The 24,091-nt window shown below is 39.4% G+C and overlaps 1 protein-coding gene across 1 annotated transcript in view; it reads right to left on the bottom strand.

The window, feature by feature from the left end:
- Gabra5 (gamma-aminobutyric acid type A receptor subunit alpha5) overlaps positions 1-24,091 on the bottom strand; it is a 96,478-nt gene that overhangs the window by 62,476 nt on the left and 9,911 nt on the right. Inside the window, exons 2-4 of the mRNA XM_052178521.1 lie at positions 17,534-17,655; positions 15,858-15,925; positions 15,533-15,753 (exon numbers count right to left, since the gene is read on the bottom strand). Of these exons, the coding sequence (XP_052034481.1) occupies positions 15,533-15,753; positions 15,858-15,925; positions 17,534-17,655 (411 nt within the window). The remainder of the gene's footprint in view (positions 1-15,532; positions 15,754-15,857; positions 15,926-17,533; positions 17,656-24,091) is intronic.

The raw sequence follows: 24,091 nt of genomic DNA, 5'->3' as shown, positions 1-24,091 counted from the left end.
CAGTTTGGTGTTATATAAATCATAGAAAAAGTAAACAAAGAAATGAAAAACTTCCTAGAATTAAATTGAGGTAAAATAACAACTTATTAGAACTTTTTAATGGCAAAATGGAGGGAATCTTAGAAATTTATAGCTATGAATACCTAAAATAAAATATAGGTGTCAAGGAGAACATGGGGTTCCACACTTATAATTCTAGCAGTAGGAAGGTTGAGCCAGGGAGGTTGACTTTAGTTTAATTACATACACACTAATGTATGTAATTAGTTTAATTACATACACTGTTTAGGCTACATAAACAGTGAGAACCTGTTTAAAAAAATAAAGCAAAATAAATACCAGAAAGATCACAAGTAAACTATTTATAATGCATGCCAAGGTAGTAATAAATACATAAGCTGAACTTAAGGTAGTAGGCAGTAAGAAATAAGGAAGGCCAGTCAGATAGCTAATAAGATAGAAATAAGGAAGGCCAGTCAGAAGATAATAAGATCGAAATAAGGAAGGCCAGTCAGAAGATAATAGAATGAAGATGCAAAGAAAACCTCAAAGTCTTAATAATGCAACATGCTACAAATAAAACCAAAGTAACCCAAAGAGAGAAAATCCAAATTGTTAAAATTAAGCATGTTATTACATTATAAAAGACAGCAATGAAGACCACAGGATCATTAGCAAATACTTAAATTGCTTGAAAACAAGTGGACAATCTAAAAGAAATGTGTAAACTTCTACTTAGAACCTACCAAAATTAATTCAAAAGATTACAAATGATTTAAACAGATCTATAGCAAGCAGTGAATTGAAGCAACAATAGTCTTTGGATGAAAAGACCCTCTCCACAAACAAGAGATCTTGTGATGCTTCAGAGGAAGACCCAGAGTGGGTATCAGATCTGACTCTCATTAAGTACTACAGTCATTGTCAAGGTCCGCAACTCACAGCAAAAGTTTCAGACATAGACATGAAGCCCTAGCTGACAAGGCAATACCTGCTGTCTGATGGAAGACACCACATAGAAACTCCAATCCTAAACACCAGTTCCACAGAGAAACAAACTGTCATCTACACCAGGATTTATTCTCCCACTTAATCCTGCAAAACCCATCACTGAAAGGAAAACGACCATTTCCAAATGAAAATCTAAAAGAAAAACTCAACCAATGAACTAATTCTATATTTGCAAGTGCCAACATAGAAGAGAAACATCATAAGAAGTAAAGACATCATATCTCCTTCACAAATCATACTTCCAAAACAATAGTACCTAATGAAAAGTACTTAGAAGAAATACCAAACAAAGAGAATGATTCAAGTATGTTCGAACAATTCAGTGAAGAATAAATATATTTGAATAGGACAGAGAAAGGAGAAAGGAGGGTGTGGGTAAGAGAGAAAGAGATAGGACAAAAGGAAATAAGATAGTCTAAAAACATAAAGCCAATTGCCAAAGTGAAATGATGATAGAAATGAAAAAGGCTTTTTCTTTGCAGAATGAACATATTTGTGTGTTCTGGTCTTTTGCTGTATTGTAATGCTAAATATTGGCCCCCACATTCCCACCATCTGCACATATACCCAAGTGACTCTGTGTGACCTCCCCCAAGTTATCCCTGATTGGTAAAGATGCCTACCATCAATAGCTGGACAGAATTGAGATAAGCTGCCCTTGAGGTTCCCTAGGCTTGAGGTCTGAGAAGAACTACAAAGTGAAGAAAAGGAAGATGCCATGGGTTAGTTGAGTCATGAAAACTGGGCTGCGCAATTGAAGGTAAGGGAGGCCAGTTATAATTTGAGGTTATTGAAAGTTAAATAGGTTCTAGTATCTTCAAGGGAAGATATCTGCCCAGCTCTAGTGCTGATTAGGGATTATTATAATAATAAAAGTTGATTGTCTTTTATCTAGGAACTGAATGATCAAAAGTGAGGTAGGAGCCCCCAGGTGAGATTAAACATTTCTACAAAATAGAGTTCAGATAAGAGAACTGAAGTTGAGCTCATGTGTAACATTGCAATTTATTCTCTCATGACTAGCTGTGGGACCTACTCATGTTAGGCATGGTGTCTGTCTCTGAGCTATGGTACCTCTAATGGAAAGCCTCACTAACAAAATGGATCACATAGAAATTAGTGGATCAGAGATCGAAGATGAAGTAAAGGAATTGGATCACTCATTAAAGGTATCGCAGAATTTCTAAAAGAAATATCAACAAGGAGTGGCAGAGCTCTGGCACACCATGAAAAGACCTAAATTTCAGATGCAGATAAAAGGAGATGAAGATCATAGTGAAGGGATAAAGAATACTTTCGATAAAATTGTGGGAGAAAATTTCCCAGACTTAGAGGAAAGCTGTGCCCATGCAGGTTCAAGAAATCTACAGAACTCCAAATACATTGGGGCAGAAATGAAAATCTTAAATTAAAAAAAAGAAATGAAAATCTTTATAACAGTTAAAACATTAAAAAAATAATAAAGAAAGGACTTTAAAGATTTTGAGTCAGAAAAGTCAAGGTACTTTATAAAGGAGACCTACAAAAGTAACAGTTGATTGTTAGACAAAAAATACACAGCCAAAAGGGCCTGAAAGAATGTGTTCCAAGTTCTCAAAGACTACAGTTATGAACTCAATTATTTTGCCCTGCAAAACTGTTAAAAGTGAAGGTTAAAATGAAAACCTTTCATGATAACAATAGGTAAAGAAGCTTATGGCTGCTTGGGTTTGAAGACAGAAATAAACAGATCACAAGCATAAATTAGTAATTCTAGAAGAGTTCATTTGAAGAGGTCTAAGAACATACCACAAAACAATAAGATGACAAGAATTAAGAGACATCATGCAAAGTAAATATTAACAGTCTCAATTCCTCAAAAAAAAAAGAGACACAAACCAGCAGATTGCATTAGAGAACAGGATCGATCTTTTTGTTGCCACTGAAAAATTTACCTCACCATACATGATAGGCACCACTTTTAAGGGTAAAGTATTGGACAAGGATATTCCAAGCAAATGAAACCAAAAAATGGCATCCATAGCTATTCTTAAATGAGAAAACATAAACTTTAAAGAAGGCTCACTTCATACTCCTTGAAGGAATGAATCAATGAAAAGGATATTACAATCCTAATCATATATTCACCAAGCACAGGTGAACCCAATACCATAAAAGCAAAGTTAACAAATTTAAAAGCACAGATTATCTCCAAGAAACTGATAATGGGTCACTCCAATACCCCAGGCTCACCAATTCACAGGACATCTATAAAAACACAAAACAAAACAAAACAAAACAAAACCAGAGCCTCTCTGGAATTAAATTACATCATAAATTAAATTGACCTAACAGAGTTTTACAGAACATCTTACCCAAACACTAAACACACTAATGTCTTTTCAGCAGTCCATGGAAATTTTTTTGAAGTTAATTACATATTACAACACAAAAAAGTCTTAACAAAAGTAGGAAACTAAAATAACATCCCTCATTTTATCTGACCATAATGGAACAAATTTGGATATCAACAATAGGAACTACAAAAAGTACATAAATTCATGGAAACTAAACAACACATTATGAGGGATCATTGGGTCAGGAAATAAATCAAAAAGGAAATTTGAAATTTTTTAGAACTGAATGAAAATGAATATACAAAATATCAAAATCCATGGGAAAGAGTGAAGATAGTCCTAAGGTGAAATGTTATAGCAATTTTTAAAGATATATCAAGTTAATAATTTAATGATTCACCCAAAGGCCTTGTAAAACCCAAGAACAAATAACGTCCCCAAAAAGTAGAAAGTAAGACACAATGAAAGTCATGGATTAACAAAATAGAATTAAAAGAAAAAAACAGTGAAATGAAGATACAGTTTTTTGACAAGATTGACAGACCTTTAGCCAAATTAATGAGAGAGGGAGGGGAAAGAGAGAGAGAGAGAGAGAGAGAGAGAGAGAGAGAGAGAGAGAGAGAGAGAGAGAGAGAGAGAAGAGGGAAGGAGGGAGAGAGGGAGGGGAGGGAAGGGGAGGAGGGGAGGTGAGAGAATGGGAGGGGAGGGAAGGGGAGGGGAGAGAAGGGGGGGAAGGTTCCAAATTAGAGATAAGAAGGAAGACATTACAATAGAACTAATTCAGAGAATCAATCATAAGAACATACTTTAAAATTTATATTTCACTAGACTGGAAAACCTAAAAGAAGTGATCGAACTTTTAAATGCATATGACCTATAAATGTTAAATTAAGGTGAGATAGACATATATCAAATAATGAGACAGAAGCAATATTTAAAAATATCCCAGATAATATATATATATATGTCACGTAAAACAGCCTTCTCAAAAGCCAGTGCAATATAGTATGATATTGACTTTTACAAACTGCATTATATTTAGTTCTTGTTATATTTCATTTCCCTAATACTATTTGGTGACAACTTGAAAAAAATTCTCCCAGTTAAAACAGCCCAATGGATTCAATCCACAATTCTATTTACTCTTCAAAGAACTGACACTAATACCAAAGTATTTCATAAAGTAGAAAAAGAAAAGAAATCTTTCAAATTCTTCAAGAAGTCAGTATTACCCTAGTACCTAAAACAGACAAAGACCCAATAAAAAGATAATTATGAGTCAATATCATTGATGAACCACTGGCAGAAAAATTCTCAATATTTGCAAGCTGAAATCAAAAATATACCATAAATATCATCTACCATGAACAAGTTGGCTTCATGCCAGAAACACAAGGCTAGACTACCTTATCAATATCAAGCAATTGAATCTACCACATGAATAGATACATTGACATAAACCATATAATAATCTCAGATGAAAAGCTTTTTAACAAAATCCAACATTGCAGCATGCTAAAAGTCCTGGGGAGACTAGAGATACAGGACTCATCTCAGCATAATAAACAAGGTATGTAGCAAGCTAACATCTAATATCTTGTTAAAGGAAGAAAAAGCAAAGCATTTCCATTAAAATCAGGGACAGAAACAGAGTAGCCGCTCCCCCTACTCCTGTTTAATATGATTCTTGAAATCTTCACTAGAAGCATTAGTCTCAGTTATCACTGATGCATAGAATTTGACTTTAGAATTATGTCTATATATAGTTTAGCAAACATCTATAAGAAGTAAGTTATGGGCTCAGATGGTGACGTGTCTCAGAATTTTATGGTATTATTTAACAAAGTATCTTATGCAATTGTTCCTGCTGTAAGATACCTAAATAATCTGAAGTAGAAAGTCCATTGTCAAAATAAAATGATTGTTGTTGGAAATGCCCAGATATTGGGAAGGAAAAACATGAGTCAAGGAACTTTAAGTTCTTAAAAGAAAAACAAATGGCTGAGAAATATTTTTAACTGTTCAACATTCTTAGCTCTTAGGGGAATACAAATTAGAACTACTTTGATATTTCATTTTATATCAGTTAGAGAAGCTACTAGTAAATAAAGAAGCAAACAAAAAATGACAAAATATGTTGCCATGGATTTGGGGAAAAGGGCACACTTTTTTATGGCTGTTGATATTGCAAACTGGTACAACAACTATGAAGTTTAAGTGGGTTTCCTCAAAAAGCTAGACATTTATCTACCCCACGCTCCAGCTTTACCACTCTTTAGCAAAGATCTAAAAGAATAGCCTTCTGTTAGAAATACTTGCTGATTCTTGCTCATATCTGCTCCATTAACAGTAGATACAAAATGCAAACGGACTAAATGTTTTACAATCAGTAAATGGATAATGAATATTACTATAGTAAAAATGTGGTACATATACACCGTAGACTATCATTCAGCTAAGAAGAAAAAAACATGCTGAAATTTGCAGGTAAATGGATGAAACTGAAAACAATCATTCCAAGTGAAGTAACCATGACAAAGAGTGACAAACACTGAACATTCCCTCTCATATGTGGATGCTAGCCTTGGTTATTTGTATATATTCATCTAAACTGGCAGTCCCATAGAACACAGAAAACAGTATGAGGACATTAAGAAAACGGAGATAAAACCCAGGTGGTATGGAGAGAGAATGATGAATGATGGCATAGGAAGTTAAGTGGACTGCAGGATGGGAGGGGAGAGTAGAAAAAGGAGAAGGGGGAGGAGGACTAACACTAAAGACCACTGAATATGCCATATGGAAACCTACTATGGTGAAAGCTTCCTGAAATATATGTCTAAATATATAAGAAGAGGTGTAGTTGGAGTTAGCCTATAATGAGGGGTGGTGGTAGTGCCTCTCTCAGAAACCACAGTCTGTGAAGTAAAAAGCTAAGTGCCAAGTACCTTTGTTTGAGCTGTCTATCAGTGGGGTATCACAGACCCTCCCCAAGCCTTACAGTCTACTGCTATTGCTCTTGGTTGTGAAATGAGTGGGAAGACACTATTACTCCCAGGGGGACTTCATGCCCAGTTCTGTAAACCGGTCAAAAATACATGACTATGGACATATATTATAGGCCCTATTGGAAAACCTACTGTTTGGTGTCACAGAGCCATCTAAATGTCCATGTTTACATCCATAGATTATGTTTAGTGTTGGTTAAAATAAACATATTCTTGAAGTGGACATTGGTTAGTGCAGAGATTCCTAACTGAAGAGAGTGCTGAGAACTCTGGCTATGGACCGCTGAAATTGGATACTTATAGTACCCCTCCAATACTCAGAGAATGTTGCTAAGGAGATGTTAGAAATAACATCAAAAGACAGGAGTGGTAGTAAATTCATCTTCTGGCCATAACATGGGTATTTAATTCATGAACTCACAGCACCAGAAGACTGGGCTCCCTGGCATTCTGTCATAGATCAGAGAAAAGTTCACAAACACTAGTCCTCCCTGAGGCAGTTTATGGTTGATGGAAGTGAGTGAGTCATATTCTTCATTTTTGTAGCTTAAGCAATTAGCACCCTACCACCCTACCCATGCTTAGGAAAGAAGCCTTAATTGTAGTGGGCCATAAGCGTGGAAATAGCAGGGGTCTCTTGGCAATAAGGTGGGAGACAAATTATATTACACATATATGCTATGGAATCATGAAAATAAAGTTTAGAAAATAAATTGGGTAAATGAATTGAATAAATAACATTCACAGGAAGAAATACAAATGGCTACAGAATATTTAAAACGAAAACGTTGAAAATTTTCAGTCTCTAGGGAAATGCAAATTTAATCTGCACTAGAATTTCATCACACACCAGCCATGTGGCTACCAAGGAAACAAATTACAAGAAATATGTGTAAAGATGCTGGGAAAGATGATACTGTCACTGCTAGTAAGAGTGTGAAAATTTGTGCACCACTATGGAAATCAGTGGGGAAGATCCTCGAGGAAATAAAAATGGAACATGCATTCAAGGAATTCACATGCATACAGGCACATCCATGTTTATTGAAGTACTACTCAAAATGCCAAGATATGGCACCAGTCTAGGTGCCCACCGACAGATCAATGGATCAATAAAATGTGTTATAGATACACACTGGAGTTTTTATTTCTCCATCAAGAAGAATAAAATGACATCATTTGCAGGAAAATTGCATCAAAGACCATCATATTAAGCAAAGTAAGACTCAGAAAGACAAATTCTACATGTGGTCTCTTATGTGTATAATGATATATGTTGTTATTAGAAGGAACTATAAGATAAAAGACTGCAGTAGGGAAGGTAAGGAAGGGAACAAGAAAGGACTGCTCCACCTGGAGATCCATCCCATATACAGTCACCAAATTCAGATACTATTGTGAATACCAACAAGGGCTTGCTGACAGGACCCTCATATAGCTGTCTACTGAGAGGCGCTGCCAGTACCTGACAAATACAGAGGTGGATTCTCTCAGCCAACTATTGGACTGAGCACAAGGTCCCCATTGGAGGAGCTAGAGAAAGGACTGAAGGAGCTTGAAGGAGCTGAAGGAGTTTGCAGCCCCATAGGAGGAACAACAATATGAACCAACCAGTATCCCCAGAGCTCCCAGGGACTAAACCACAAACCAAAGAGTACACATGGAAGGTCCCATGACTCCAGCAGCATATGTAGCAGAGGATGGCCTTGTTGGACATCACAGGGAGGAGAGGCCCTTGGTCCTGAGAAGGCTTGATGGTCCACTGTAGGGGAATGCCAGGACAGGGAAGGAGTGGGTGGGTTGGTGAGCAGGGGAGGGGGGATGGGATAGTGTATTTTTGGAGGGAAAACCAAAAAACTGGATAAGATTTGAAATGTAAATAAAAAAATATTTAATAAAATATTCTAACTTTAAAAAAGGTTAAATTAAAAGAAGGAATATAAAAAAAGAAAAAGGACACTTGGGTGTGGGAGAGAGACAGAATATCACAAGTTGTCTTTCATATGCTGGATAGAGATTTAACCATCTGTACATGCTGCACACATGTGACATGAAGGCAGCAGAATGGAGAATATTTGCAAAGAGGAAGAGGACAAGTGAGGGTGGAGTGGGAGGAGAGTTGGATGACAAATGTGGGCAGTAAGTACCATGATGTATGGGTGAAAACATCATAACGAAACACATTATCTTGTGTGCTAAAAACAAGGGAACTTTCAAGATACCATTCACACATCTTCCTGGTAGACTTTATCTCACCTACAGGTGACTTCTCATACAAAGTGCAATATGAAACTAGGTAAATAACTGCTGTGTTGTGTCATGAGTAACGTCCAGAAAAGTTGTCATGTGTTTGGTGCAGGTGTTTTGGTCGTTGTTATTGTTGTTACTGTTTTGTTTTGGGGGGGGTGGTTTGTTTGTCTTTGGTTTTGGTTTTGGGTTTTTTACTATGTGTGATCTGAGCTGTGTGACAGGCCGCTTTCAAAGGTGTTAAACATGAAACATTGGCTAACCTAAAAGTGTGCTCCTCAGCATACTGAAGGCCCAGCGTGCAAAAAGGCGAGGTAGTTGGAGCAGGCAGGCCTGAGAGGCGAGCATCAGAGTAATTCGGCTAGGAGCCAATGAGTGGGGAGTTGAGTAATGATGGGTGCAGGCCTACAGTGAACTTGGAGAGAACGGGCAAATAAGAGCACAGAGATGCGTGCCAGGCTCTAGGCTCCAGACTCCAGGCTCCGATGTGAGTGCACTGAAATCAAGCAGTGAAAAGGGGGCTTCTCTGAGCCTTGCAGGAAAGAAAGGAAGACTAGAGCTGATGCTATTAGACTCTGTATAATGAGTGACTGCTATGCAAGTTTTAAAAAATAGACTGTTTGCTAATGCATCTTATGGAAGGACTGCCACTTCACCTTCACACAGAGTATGGGAGGAAGGAGTTAAAGAAATCTCTGCTTTTCATGTTGGTAGGAATGATGACAGCAGTCTCTCTAGAGAACTATTTGCTTATCTTTTTCCAGTTCCTGGAATTAATACAAAGTATATTTTTCATAAATAGAAAACTGAAGTAACATGAACTTTGTACAAACTCATGAAGGTGAAATGCTTACATAATGGAACACAATGTGTCATAGTTTCAGAGTAGACAATGCTTATTCTGAAATGTTTAAGACACATAAATACGTTTAAGACACATAAAAGGTTTCCAATGTATGTTACATGATAGAAAAATGGATTTTGAAGAAATAAGCCATTTAAAATCTGTGAGAGACTCGTGTGTGTGTGTGTGTGTGTGTGTGTGTGTGTGTGTTTGTATATGTGTGTAAACATACTGTGAATTAGAGACACAGACACATGATACATACTACTCTCTTAAATATTAATTTCAACTCTCTGTTCTACTATTATGCCTTGTGCTTCTCAAAAACATCTGTTCGTTCATAATTTTATATGATCTATATGAATGTTTTACCTGCATATATCTGTACACCACATACATGCCTGGGCCCAAGGAAGTCAGAAGAAGGCCTAAGATCTCCTAGGACTGGAGTTATAGATGGATGTGGGTTCTGCAAATTAACTTAGGTCCTCTGGAAGAGCAGCATGTATCCTTAACCACTGATCCAACTCTATAGCTCCTAATTTATAAGGTTATATTTTTGTGTGATTGTTTTGCTTTGGTTTGTTTTGAATGTGTGTGTGTGTGTGTGTGTGTGTGTGTGTGTGTTTACAACATGTGTTATACTTACATTATAAACTTATGTTAGACTTTAACCAGGATACCAATCTTTGAGTTGAACTCAAAGATATACTGCCCTCCAGTGGGCATTGGACTGATGTGCAGATTTACTCTATAACCATTCACAGCAAAAAGTCTTAAGATCTAATGTTCTTTTAGAAGAGATAAAAAACAGACAGTGGCAGAGGTGAATGTGGTCAAAATACATTATATGTATTACGAAAATATCACAATGTAAGCTATTATTTTGCACAATTAAAATATGCTACTAGATATTTTAAAAAGAGTAATGCAATAGTTTTGTTTTTGTTTTTAAATATACTGTCTTCAAAGTAAAATAGCAGAGGGCAAACTCACTGGGTGGAGGGAAACTTGAAGACACACTTGATGCAGCAGTGCTGGCAGATGCTTTTCTGCCTTGTGCTTTGATACAATGGTAATACTGTCAACACTCCATTGTTCCTTCCCAGGTCTTTCACAGCACAGGCATGAAGGGATCCCAAGTGGAAGAACTGCTGGTTCCTGACATAGGCAGGTCTCTGGTGCTGCAAGCCTTCTCCTATTATTCCTTTCTTGCCTTTAGTGGATTTTTTTTTCTTTTGCCCAACAGACTAACAACTTCAGTCAGGAGCCCATTATTCAGTGCTATGTGCCCTAAGGTCGTGCTTACAGCATGATCTTACAGAGCATGCGTGTTCAGAGTGTACAAGGGAAGGGAAAAGGAAAAGCAGCAATTGGTAGCCAAGTGAGCTACTTATAAGATACATCAAATCACAGCTTGAGTCCCCGCCCTGAGCTGTAGGGGCTTGCCCAGAGGGCCTCCAAGCTCACCTTCCATGCAGTGATGTCAGAAAGTTCCATCCAGAAAATTAAATTAAATGGACTAGTCATAGCAACACTCTTGGAGAGCATGAGCAGGTCTTTGGAGACATTATCTCTCAGTTCCATGACCCTAGGTAGAAAGGGCTTGGGCATCTCTGTGGAGGCTTCCTTGGAAGTGACCTACCCACCAGTGCTGGGCACCCAACTCTTGGGAGGGTGCATGCTGGAAGTATCCTACCAGAAATCATTGGTCACAATCTCTAACTTCCCATGTCAGGTTTGCAAATTTGACAGAAAGAGGGCATGAAAATGAGACCCCCCAGAAGAAGCAATATTTTGAATTTTACCTTAGTTCTCTTCTGGCTTAGGATGCTGCAGTCTGAACTTGTTGGACCATCATCATGTGGAGATGTTTACATTTGCACATGCACACACATTTTAGTGCCCAGTTAATTTTTCTAGCTTTAAATTTATAAGTCTATAATAAATGTATAACATAAAATATAATATAAACATCTGGAATGACAGAGAACCATGTGTTTGTGGGGAAACTTCAAAAACATGTAAGATGCTACTACAAACCTTGTCCACCATCCTGAGGGATTGAAAGGCATCTTCAACTCAGGACACTTTCCATTTACTAAAACATAATCCTTGTAAAACATTGTAAGTCTCTGAATTTATCATTGCATTTCCTGTGGGTTTCCTTGGTTGGTGCTGGGTATGAAGCCTTGGTCTCAGACATGCTAAGCTCACACATTTTCCTCTGAGATACACTCCCCACCAAAAGTGGCTTCTTTTGAAAGATAATAGGAAATGTCAGTGGCTCTCCTCAGGCTTACTAGAGCTGCTGGTGAAGTTTGTCTTTAGATCATGGAAACAATGGCCATTGGTGCAACCCTAAAAAGTTTTCAGATCTTCCATTGGCTATTTGCTCCTCATAAATGTGTCAGGTAGCAGGCACTTGGAGAACCTACACCAACAATGGCTAGAAAGATCTCAGTGCTAACTAAAAAGACTTCTAGGGCATGGTAAAACTTTTTCCAAGCACAGGTACTTCTTTGGCTTACATTGGGTTTTACTATACCGGGAGCTTAATTTTATAAGACAGTTGCTATTGTTTATAATATTTCTAGGTCTGCCTTAGAGTAAAAAAGGATACCATGCCTTTACTACACTTTATCTTTTGAGTTATATACAAAGTCTTACAGAAGACTGGAAACAAAATTTTACTTTAAAAATGTGCCCATTTGGGGAGGGGGGATCCGGGAAAGGGGAAATCATTTGGAATGTAAACAACAAATATAGAAAATAAAAATATTTAAAAAATGTGCCCATTGCGTATTTCTTCTACTGTTGGGTGTCATGAGCAATATCATAATACATACTTCTGTACAGAAGTTTACAGCATCCCCAGGGTGGATGCTACATGGGAATCACAGTCCCAAGGAAAAACCACTGGTTTTGTATGGTATGTTAATTTGTTATCTGTTCATGTAACAAATGCCTACAAAATATCAATTTACAAAGAGAAAAGGGTCTTTGTGGCTTATAGTTTTGGAGATTGTGGTCCTGGCCTGTTAGCTCCATTGTTATGGGCTTGTTGCAAGACAGAATATAATGACAGGAATGTATGACAAAGCCAGTCAACATGTCTCATGCTATGGAGCTGAAGGGAGGAAGAGGAAAGCTACTCCCTGACTTGAAGACTATTCCACATCTCTTGATGATTCCACCTCTTCCCAATATTGCTGCTTAAAGGCTAAATCCTTCATCATACTGGCCATTGAAGAATCTTCAAGAACTAAGTTGCAATGCCAGGTGATTCGAGCAACCTCAGGACTGAACACAAAAGGCCGGGGTGAGGGGCGGCGTGGGGAGACAGAGAACAGATGGAAGGACAGAGAAGATGGAGGAAGAAGACCAACCAGATCCACACGGCTTGAAATAGCCACAGGTGGCCATGAATATCATAGAAGGGACAGAATAAGAAAGGACAATTTGTCCAGTGTAGGTGGGCAGCTTGTACCAATATCAATTGGCTCTAAGTTCATTGTGTGGGGGTTTTGTGAGATGAGAATTTACTGTTACACATCTGACTGATAAATTACAAGTCTCTAGAATTTTGATTTTACTGGGTTACGGGGATTTGTGACAGCTAGCCACAGGGGGCAGATGGCTAGGAAGATATGAGCAGATCAGAGGCAAGCAAACTGAGAGAAGCTGGGCAGCCGCCACATGGGGACCATGGGGGTAGGGAGACCACCGTTGCTGGAGAGTAGCCGGCAATAGTGTGGGTTGTTTTTTTTTTTTTAATTATTACACACAACACTCCCCCAAATGCCCATGATAGGTGGTTACCAGATCCTCCTTTGCCAGCATGTGCTCTGTAAGTTAGGAGTAATTTGTACTGTCAATTCTTTGCTAAAGCAGTAAAATGCTGGTTGGTTTTTATTATCTTAACACAAACTTAGATATAATCTGGAAAAGAAGTAATCTAAAAGGAGAAGATACCTCCATAAGATTGTTTTGTCAGCAAGTCTGTGGGGTAATGTTTTGGTTTGTGAATGCTGTAGGAGGGCCCAGCCCATTGTTTGAGATGCCACCCCTAAAAGGTGGTCAGGGGTTGTACAAGAAAGCAGACTGCGAAGGCTGTGAACAGTAAGCTACTCCTCCATGACCTCTGACTCAGTTCATCTCCTGAGTTCTTGTCCCGACTTCCTTCAGTGATGGACTGTTACATGGAAATGTAAGCTGAAATGAGCCCCTCCCTCCTCACCTTGCTTTTGGCCATGGTGTTTATCACTGTAGTAGAAACCCAACCAAGCTTTAGCACGCTAAGATGCACAGAAGTTTCAAGAACTGTTTCACTTCTCAAATGTTGTAGACCGAGAAAGAGAAAACTCATTATCAACTTTGCAGCTCATTAGCAGACTTACTCTGCATAAACAACCACTCATTACTGCCACAAGCAGCTCCTCACGCTTACCTTCCTTCGGGCATGGGATGTACTAATGGGACTCTCCTAGATCCAGTAAGAATGCAACTGTGCTCCATTGTTCAATTGTGACAGATCCAGCAAGGATATTTCTGAAATCGATGGCTCTGTGACCCTGAGGTGATTACCAAATTGGCCTCATTTGCTCTGAGCATTAAATGTGAAGGTGTTTGCCTGCACTTGGCTAGCAGAACTCTGAGGAAGGAAGGATTTCATTACTCAGTGAGGGACCCTCTCTTCTGTCCATTCTCCCTCTCTATAGTGTACCTAACTCCACTCCTCACACAGGCATTGTGCACCAGAGTGTGGTATCACACAGCTCTGAGTAAAGCTACACATTTTATGATGTATGGCTCATATTTTGGATGGAACTATTCTCTTGGAGATGCGACTCAGGGAGAATAATTTAATGAAATGGTAGATATCTTTATTATATGGATAAAATGTTACTCACAAAATAACCTCTTCAATCCTTTACCCCAAAGCTAAGTGCCCCCTAGTATCCTGCATGAGCTCCTACTCTATCTTCTACCTTTATCTGCTGTATCAAGTTCCCTTACAGACTTTGACACAGGATACTGACCTAGGATTCATTCTCAGTACTGCCGCTGTTCCTCATCTTCTCCACAGACTTCTTTGTATGGAGAGTGTGCTGTCTAGAGACACCGACTCGCACATGCTATGTCCATTGATAGGCACAAGTTCAAGAGCAGGGTGAGGAGAAATGAAGGGTTGAGCAGAAAACGAGATACCAAGGTGTGTGTCACAAGTTTGCTTCCTGCCACTCCTTGCTACAAGTCCAGTTTTGCTGTGAGATAGGTACAGGGCCACATACCTATGTGTCCCTGAGTGTCTATAGTTCAAAACACAGCCTCCACGAGAATAGCTACATTAGTTTCCAATATTAAATATTAAATATTAAATATATTAAACTCATTTTTGAAAAAAACCTACAGATACCCAGATGAGTGAGTGATGAAGGGTGGAAATGCAGCCTGATGGTTTTTATTTTGTGTTGTTCTCTGTAATTTTAAAAACATTTCCTGAAGTCTACATAGTTTTACTATGGAATAGCTATGAAGGACTCTTGCTCTTTGGTCAATTCATTGATTAACTGAAGTCTGTGAATGATTCAGAATAAAAATGACAAATATAAATATTTGTCAAAATATTTAATTAAATTAAATTATAAATATTATAACTTATTCTTAGTATTTAAATCTTATCAAAACGTAAGTAGCGGGGTTTTAAACCTTGAAAAAGCTGTACAGCTGCAACAAAAAAAAATGGGTTCATTTTAGGTTCTTAATAAAATTTACATAAAATACAATTTCCTTCTTTCATTATATGAGTTGCAACTTCATAGGATGCTCTTGAACACGTACCAAAAATAAAAATGAGTTCAGATATTGATGGCCATAGACCTCTGCAGCCCAGGGAAACAATTTGATCTGTCCTTAGTACGTGCACTTCTCAAAGCATAAGGGATCACTGTGCCAGTACATCATACCTCTGTAGCGTGTGCAACCTTCAAATCACCTACATTCCCATTAGCCACTGAGCTTTGTCCAGATATGTCCAGGACACCATCAGCTGACCTCTCCTGACCCAGGGGTACTTGACTCACCGCATGGTGTAGAGAAGCGTGCCGTCATCCTCCAGCCTCAGCAGCTTGTTGGGTGTCGTCATATTGTGTGCAATGGACTTCTTCCCATTGTGGAAGAATGTGTCTGGTGTCCAGATTTTGCTGGCAAGAAGATTGTTGAGAGGGAGGCGTTGCATGGGCCCTTTAAACCTCAGCCTTTCATCTTTCCAGCTTTGCCGGAAAAACACATCAATAGTATATTCCTAATGCACAAGAAGACATCAGGGTGACATCTCAGTGGGAGCAGTCCTAACCACAGTTAATTCAGTGTGGAAACTGTCTGTGTTTACCAGGCTTTGATACCTACCATTTCCGTGTCAGACACTGGGCCAAAGCTGGTAACATAGATGTCCGTTCGCACCTGCGTGATTCGCTCTGAAACACAGACACAGGTTGCTTTGCACTCCTTGCCAAGAGCCTCCTCTATACTGTGTTGTTTTCAGTGCCCAAATTCATTCTTCGTAGTCGTGACACACTTTTGTGTTTGGTAACCTCGAAGACTTGAGTAATGCTCAATGGACCTGGACTGCTTCAAACTACAGATCAAATAGTGTTCGCATAATTAGGAAAATGGCCCAGGTCCCATGGTACTTCTGTCCCTGGGGAGTTGTCTTCAACAGATGTGGACTGAGATGGGAGGTAGTGAGTGAAGACACTCCTACCCCTGAAGCTCTAAAGCCATCCTGCTCTGGATACTGACTTGAGTGAATCTCCCCATTAAGCTGGAAGCACTAGGTGGCATCAGGGGTACGGAGATAGGGTTTTGGTACACAAAAGTACAGCTTGAAAAAGAACCACTCCTCCTTAGATGACATTGTGAATTGTTTGAAACTCCCATCACAGAGTCCTACTATATTACTAAAGTAATGGGGTAAACAGAATTGATCAAAATGATCAATAATACTGGAGCAGGGAGTAATGTTTTCCATGGTTCATGTGTAAAGAGTCCATTCAGAATTGACCACCACCCACACTAAAGCACTCCAAGCTTCCTGATAGCATAGTGGGCTCAAATAGTTTCCCTGAAGCTCCTCGTATGGTGATAATCCACTTATTTGCCATGGCTGTGTACTGTGACTGTAGGGCCTGCCTTCTGGATAAGATGCAAGCCCTACTGTGCCCTCTGAGCCAGAATAGCCCAGTAGGCTCTCTGGTGAGTGAGTAAGAGTGGCCCAGACTACCTGAATAAAATTCCTGCATTGATGGGGACTCAAAATCCTCCCTGTGCTTTGGCTCTCTGAATGTGCAGAGATGGAACCTCTGAGCCTGATAACGTCTTTCAGTGGCATAGAGAGATGTGGCCAAACCTGTGAGGACTTTTCTTGCACTAAAAACTTCGAATACAATTCTGTGCTTTCTGTAAATCTTCATTAATAATACACTTACTCAGACAGAACTCATTTTACTTCAAAAACACCTCTGGCCAAGGGTCTAAGCCTCATAGTTTGTATGTACAGGAGCAAAGGTAGTAGATGCAGAGTTTGGAAGAAGTTGCTACTTCAGACCCTCACTGGGGTTCAGTAGACTTCCCATTTAGATAAGCAGGGACATTGTAAATACCTTAACTACAGTCTCAGTGAGACATCATACACTCAGAATGTAAAGACACAAAGAAAACCTGCAGTGGACATTCGGCTGCTGATAAGCATTTATACAGGTAAGAGAGATAAGAGGGCTTTTTAGTATCTCCATGGGTGTTCAGCTTTAACAGCACCCAAGAACCCAGTTCTTTCCTAAGGAACTAAAATGGGCTGCCCGATTATCTGGAAAACAGGAAGTCTTAAGACTTTGTTAAGGAGACCACTTGGCTTCAGCTTCACGAATCTGGAAAATGATAACAGTCCATGCTCTAGATGGGTTTTCAACACAGAATCCTGACAAAGTAGTTTTCTCGGAAGTTATGTCAATTTCAGTCGCATATCCTTATGGCTAAGGGTGATTTCTCCCTGGATCTTCATCAGCCTCAGCTAGAAACACACTCACCTCCCAGCCCAGGCCGCAGTCTGTTGTCATAGCCGTCCAAGAGCCCGTCCAAGATCCTGGTGAATATTGTGATGTTGTCATTGGTCTCGTCTTGTACAGAACTGGTTGGCATTTGCGAAAAGCTTTTAAACAAAGAAAGGAAAGAAGGAGAAAATTCCAATTGCTTTGTATAAATATTTTTTTTCAAGACAGGAACACAATAGTCATATGGCATCTGACCTTGGAGGACTGGCATCTGAGAAACATACCACCCACACTGCCTTGGCCAGCCACTGGGTTCCCTTAATGAGCCCTGGATCTTGACTATTCTTTCTTCTGCTCTAGGCCAAATGGCTGCCAACTTAAACATCACATCATGTTCCAGGTTCCCCACTCTTCTTTAAAGAGCTGAAGGTCCATGCTTCTTTTCTAAATGCCAGGCTACTCTTACTGCAGGGCGTACTGTGCCTGTGATATGCTGTATCACGGGCTGCGGCTATCAATGCTATAGTCATGTCTCAACATGGAATAGAAGGATGATGAAATCTCATGGGGTTTTGGAACTTTTATTTAAAGAAAAAAGATGAGTTTGCAAGTCACCAATGAGAACAGGGAGGCAGAAAATTTTAACCCAAGGATGGTGTGGTGACATACAACTTCAATCCCAGAACTCAGGCTGCAGAGGCAAACAGATGATCTCTGTGAGTTCAAGACCATCCTGGTCTACATAGTCAGAGCCTATCTCAAAAAATGTATATAAAAAGTTTACCCAAGTTGAAAGACAGGACAGTGAGCACAGGTCTCACTGCACCCTGACTAGCAGACTGGCATTCGGAAAAAGGAACAAGAATATTCTCAGTATATTCTGGTTTTATTCAATGGTGTGAAGTTTTCTAGACTGCAAAAGAAGGGGGAGCTGGAGATAGAAGCTAGAATCGACCCACTTAGATGTAATCAATGAAAATGCATGGTTTTCAAGAGCTGAGTTGGGGAGAGGGCATGCGCATTCTGACCTCAGCCTTCCCAGCGAGATGGCAACTCTGATTCCAAGAGCTGCATGAAAGAAATGCTTATGCAGACCTGGCAGCCCACAGCCAAGTTCCAAGAACTTGGGGTGGCAGAAACACAGCAGTTTGGACCTCAGTATCTACCTGGAGGAACACTGAACAAGCCAAGGGGGCGGGGTGGGGGGACAGAAAGTCTACGTACCCAGGAGACTGGAATGTGCCTGAAGCCAACAGATCCGCCTCCATTTATTTCCGTTGCTTTCAGATGTGCAATCAGCACTTGACGTGCAAGATGGTCTTGGCTTCCCAGACTCAAGGCGGATTACTGGATGGAATTCAGTACTCTTGGCACTCAGAAAAAGAGCACATGATTCCTGGCACTTCCCCCAGAAGGCTGGCTGTAGGACGCCAGGTCTGCATAAGCACTTTCTTTCATGCAGTTGTTGAAATCAGAGTTGCCATCTCCCTGGGAAAGCTAAGGTCAGAATGCTCATGCCCTTTCCCTAGGGCTCTTGAAAACCATGCATTTTTATTGATTGCATCTAAGTAGATCAATCCTTCACTGGCCCCAAAGCGAATCCCTTTAGAATAAGCATAAAATTCCCTTGATCTAAATTTCACATCACCACTAAAATGAATACAGCTGAAGCTCACACAAGCTAAACGTCAGTTCTGTAAGTACAGGACCCACAGTGTGAATATTTTATTCTTTTATTTTAAAATATTGCAAGCCTTTTATTTCTACCCCTCCCTCATTTATTTGAGACAGGGTCTCTTTGTATAGCTCTGGTTATCCTGGAACTTAATTTGTAGACCAGACCAGATCAGGCTAGCCTTGAACTCACAGAAATCCACCTGACTCTGCCTCCTCAGTGCCAAAATTAAAGGCAAGTGCTATCACCTGGCTTTACTATGTGCCTCTCATTTCTAATACCTGTGATAATTTCATACTTCAGAAGAAACAATGGAGCCCCCATAGCTAGTAGGGGGATGAAAAGCCTTGAGACATCTGGACTGCATAAGAAGAATGTTGTCCTCTGGTCTTGCCTTGTTTAAAAACTGGTCCCAAATTTCTGGCCTTACAGTATGCTTCTCATGACAACCAGAGATTGTCAGTCCAGTTTTCCAATTTAGGGTAATTTCCAGATGCCTAACATTGGAAGAATCTCACTATTTCTTCAATTTAAAAATTAACATGTGCGAATATACAACCATAGGAAACAACAACAACATTATCTCTCCTCACACATTCGTCTATTTTCTGCAATTTAAAGTACTCAAGGCAACTTCATCCAAAAGTCTTAAACATAAAAATGGCATAATAGGCAGTCCAGAATTTATAAACTGTACACTATTCCGGGAATTGTATTTCTGAATATCCACACTGTATATGCTACCTGCAAATTAGTCATTTGATAGCTGTCTCAGCTAGAGTTAGCAATTTCAACTGGTCTGTCACATCACTGTAATATACAGTGTCAAGTAAAATTGAGTTTACTTGATAAATGCTCCTAAGCACAAGGGTAATGATGATGCAATCACATTACAGTAGATAACTTTTGTATTTTACTATTCTTGTTCTTAACAGCTTAGTATGCTAACTTATAGTCTGTACTTTACCACAGTGTTCATTATAGGAAAGAACTTAAAAGATGGGGGATTTAGCATTACCCTAAATTGTAGACCCACATCAGAGGTTTGGATTATATCCCCACAACCACTGAGCAATTATTTCATCTTTCAAGGACATTCCTAAGCTTGTTCATTACCAGCTGTGAAATGTTCTTCAATCATATTCGATAAGAAAAACCCTGGCCATCAGGAGAGAATGATCTGATGGTATCACTGTCAGGTATTTTCACGACAGTAGGCCACATTGTTGCTTAGCATTCTCTTCTCATTTCTCTCTCTCTCTCTCTCTCTCTCTCTCTCTCTCTCTCTCTCTCTCTTTCCACTTCTCCCTCTCCCTCTCTTTGTAGACATATACCTGCTGCTTCATTGTTTTGGGCAACTGGAATGCTACTTGGTTCTGAACCTCACTTTACACATACCCAAATCTCACCAATCCAAGGTATAGAGCAAGTGCTTATGAATTCCAGAGTTGTTTTTATTTATTGGACACATATTTTAATTTATTGGTTTTGATTTTGTGTTCATGACTGTTTTGCCTGCATGCATGTTTCTGTAACAAGTACATAACTGGTGCCTACAGAAGCCAAAAAATGGTATTAGACTATTTGAAACTGGAGTGATGGATGGTTGTGAATCACCATGTGGGAGCTAGGGATTGAATCTAGGTCTTCTGGAAGAACAGGCGGTGCTCTTAACTTCTGAGACATCTCTCCAAATAGACACAATTTTTAAGATACAATTTAAAATGTCTACTCACACTTCTTATCCATAATGACAGTTCTCTTGGAGAAATTTCAATATCTTTCCTGTCCTACTACAATTTCCTCCTTTTTAGTTCTTCATATAGCAGCATTCAGGGCTGGGGTCTGGTATTTTTTTTATGCTCTATTAAATAGTCATGTACAAAGAGGAGAAGAAAAAAAGGCATCAAAAAGAAAAGATCTCTAGAAATGCCTCTTAGGGCAGAAGCAGTGTTTGTATCTTGCTGCTGTTGTTTTGGGCATTTTCTTCATTTATTTTCCATAATCAACCTGAAAAGTTAATCAACTGCAATACATGCAGTGTCCTATTCTCACCATACTGAGGAGATTACAAGTACTGTTTGTTGCCCTGGCGCAGTGCCTCCTTCACCCACAATATCTGGGGACTTGGTTATAACTCCACCAAACTGCAAAAATCTTTAAGAACTACTTTTTACACCTAAATAAACTCTCATTTGGCTCACCAAAAGCCCTTGAAAAAGAAAACAGCTGGGGCATACTAGAATCTGTGTACTATGAGAAGCAGTATGACTGAAGAGCCTCAGGTGGTGCTATGGTGGATTTGCCTGGCCACCATCTGTCTTAACACTGCCAAGTGTACTCAAGGGGGGGGTCAAAGTTCAATTGTGGCTGAACTGCTTCAGGAGCAAGATAAAGACCGCTGAAGAAATAGACGTTTTTATGAAATAAAACTCAATTTGCTATTATTGGCAAGTATTTTTAACATGAAAGAAATAACTTTAAATGTTGGTAACTTCAATTATAATCAAGGCTAAAATAGCAAAATTCTCTTAAAGGGTGGAAGTTTCTTAATATTACTTATGAGAGCATGCTACACCTATCCAGTGCTCAAGTTATGGCCTTTACACATTTGTTGATCTTTCAGAAAATGGTTTCTTTTGTTATTGATTCTTAAAATGAATTTTCAAGTTTTAATTAGTTCATTAATTTATATCCTGGCCAGAGTTTCCCTTCCCTCCTCCCCTCCTATACCTTCTCTACTCCCATCCACCTCCTCCCTTTCTCTTAAGAAAAGGAGAGTTCTCCATGGATATCAACCTGCCTTGGCATATCAAGTTACAATAAGACTAAGTGTGTCTTCTCCTATGGAGGCAAGATGAAGCTGCCCACTTAGGGGAAAGGATCCAAAGGAAGGAAACAAAGTCAGATACAGCTTCCTCCCCTGCAATTAGGAGTCCCACATGAAGAGCAAGCTACACAACTATTACATATGTTCAGATGGCCTAGGTATATCCCATGTCTGCCCTCTGGCGGTTCAGTCTCTGTGAACCCATACCAGCCCAGGTTAGTTGATTCTGTAGATTTTCTGTGATATCCTTGACCCCTCTGCCTCCTACAATCCCTGCTATCTAACTTCTACAGGAATTTTCGACACTACCTATTGTTTGGTTGTGGGTCTCCTCAGTTTCTGGGTGAAGCCTCTCTGATGATAGCTATGCTAGGCTCTTGTCTGTCTGCAAGTATAGAAAAATATCATTGACAGTGTCTTGAAACCCTCTCTTGGCATGGGTTTCAAACTGGACCAGTCATTGGTTGGCCACTCCCTTAATTTCTGTTCCAACTTTACCTTTGCACGTCTTGTAGGCAGGACAAATTGTAGATCAAAGGCTAAAATTCAAGTGACAGATCATGCTGGCGAGGATACAGAGGAAAGGGAAAACTCCTTCCTGGCTGGTAAGAGCACAGTCTTATATAGTCACTTTGGAAATCAATTTGGTGGTTTCTCAAAAAATTAAGAATGGATCTACCTCAAGACCCAACTATACCACTTTTGGGCATATAATCAAAGGATGCTCTACCATACCACAAAGACACTTCTCAAATATGTTCACAGCAGCTTTGTAATAGCCAGAGAGTGGATGGCTCTCAACTGAAGAATAGATAAAGAAAATGGAATTGAATGGAATACTAGTCAGCTACTAAAAACAATGACATTATGGAATTTGAAGGCAAATACATGGAACTAGAAAAGATTATTCTGTGTAAGGTAACCCAGACCCAGAAAAAGAAGCATGCTATTTACTCACTTAAAAGTAGATATTAGTCATAAAGTAAAGGATGTACATACTATAAGCCACAGGGTCAAATAAGGTAAGTAACAAGGAGGGCTCTAGGAGGGCCACATGAATCTCACCAAGAGGGGGAATAGACATGGGAGGGAGAATAGATAGAGAGAGTGTGGGTACAGGAGGGATCAGGCTGGGGAACAATGGAGGGAGAGAGTACTTGGAGAGACAGCTGGAATGTGGGGGTCATCTCTGGGGTGAGCTAAAAATCTAGAGTAATGGAAACTCCCAGGAGTCTATGAGGGTAACCCTAGTGAAGACTCCTAACAATGGGGTATATGTAGCTTTTCCAGAACCAGGTAAGACTTCCAATGGAGAGATTGGGACACCAACCCAGCCAGAAAAGAGATTTGTAAGACTATAGAATTGCCTTTCAATATAGAATCCAAACCTTTAATAATTGTTGTAGGTTTGCATAGCATCTCCACACTGCCTCTCTTATACTTAAATGTTCTTTAGACTTACTTTAATAACCTGGCGGTTATTAAAACATTTTATTAGGGAATAAAACAAGGAAAAAAGTTTATATATGCTCAGTTAGAGAAGCAATTCTTAATTGCTGTAGCTGGAACTTCAAGTACTATATTGAAAAGATATGGAGAGAGGGGACATCCTTGTCTAGTCCCTGATTTTAGTGGGATTGCTTCAAGCTTCTCATTTTTAATCAAATATGGAAAATATATGGTCAAATACACAGATGAAGAATTTGCAGGTATGTTGAGCCTGTATAGAACCAACCCAACCTGTTTTTTTTTTTTAAATCACTCCTTTATTACATTTCCTTTCCTAATTTATACAGAAGGCACAAGGATTTGACCTGTTGATTCTGATGAGTTGGTTTGAAAATTAAATGACACAGATGAGCCTCATTTTCTAGGCTGGCGAAAGCAGTGCCGCTGGATGGGGTGGGGAGACACTGGTGGATACTGCAGAGTTCTGAATGTATTGGAATCCCTGACATGGGCGATATAACTTCTAATTCTAATCAACTGAATTTAGGAACCACCATCTCATGAAATCTTATCCAGCAGCAGACAAGCTTTCCAGGCAGTCTTTAAGAGAAATAAATTGTGCGTGCCTTCAGCAAGAGTG

This window comes from Apodemus sylvaticus, chromosome 1 (assembly GCF_947179515.1).
Source record: "Apodemus sylvaticus chromosome 1, mApoSyl1.1, whole genome shotgun sequence".
In the NCBI taxonomy this organism is placed as follows: Eukaryota; Metazoa; Chordata; class Mammalia; order Rodentia; family Muridae; genus Apodemus; species Apodemus sylvaticus.
This window is presented reverse-complemented; position numbering and strand designations above follow the sequence as displayed.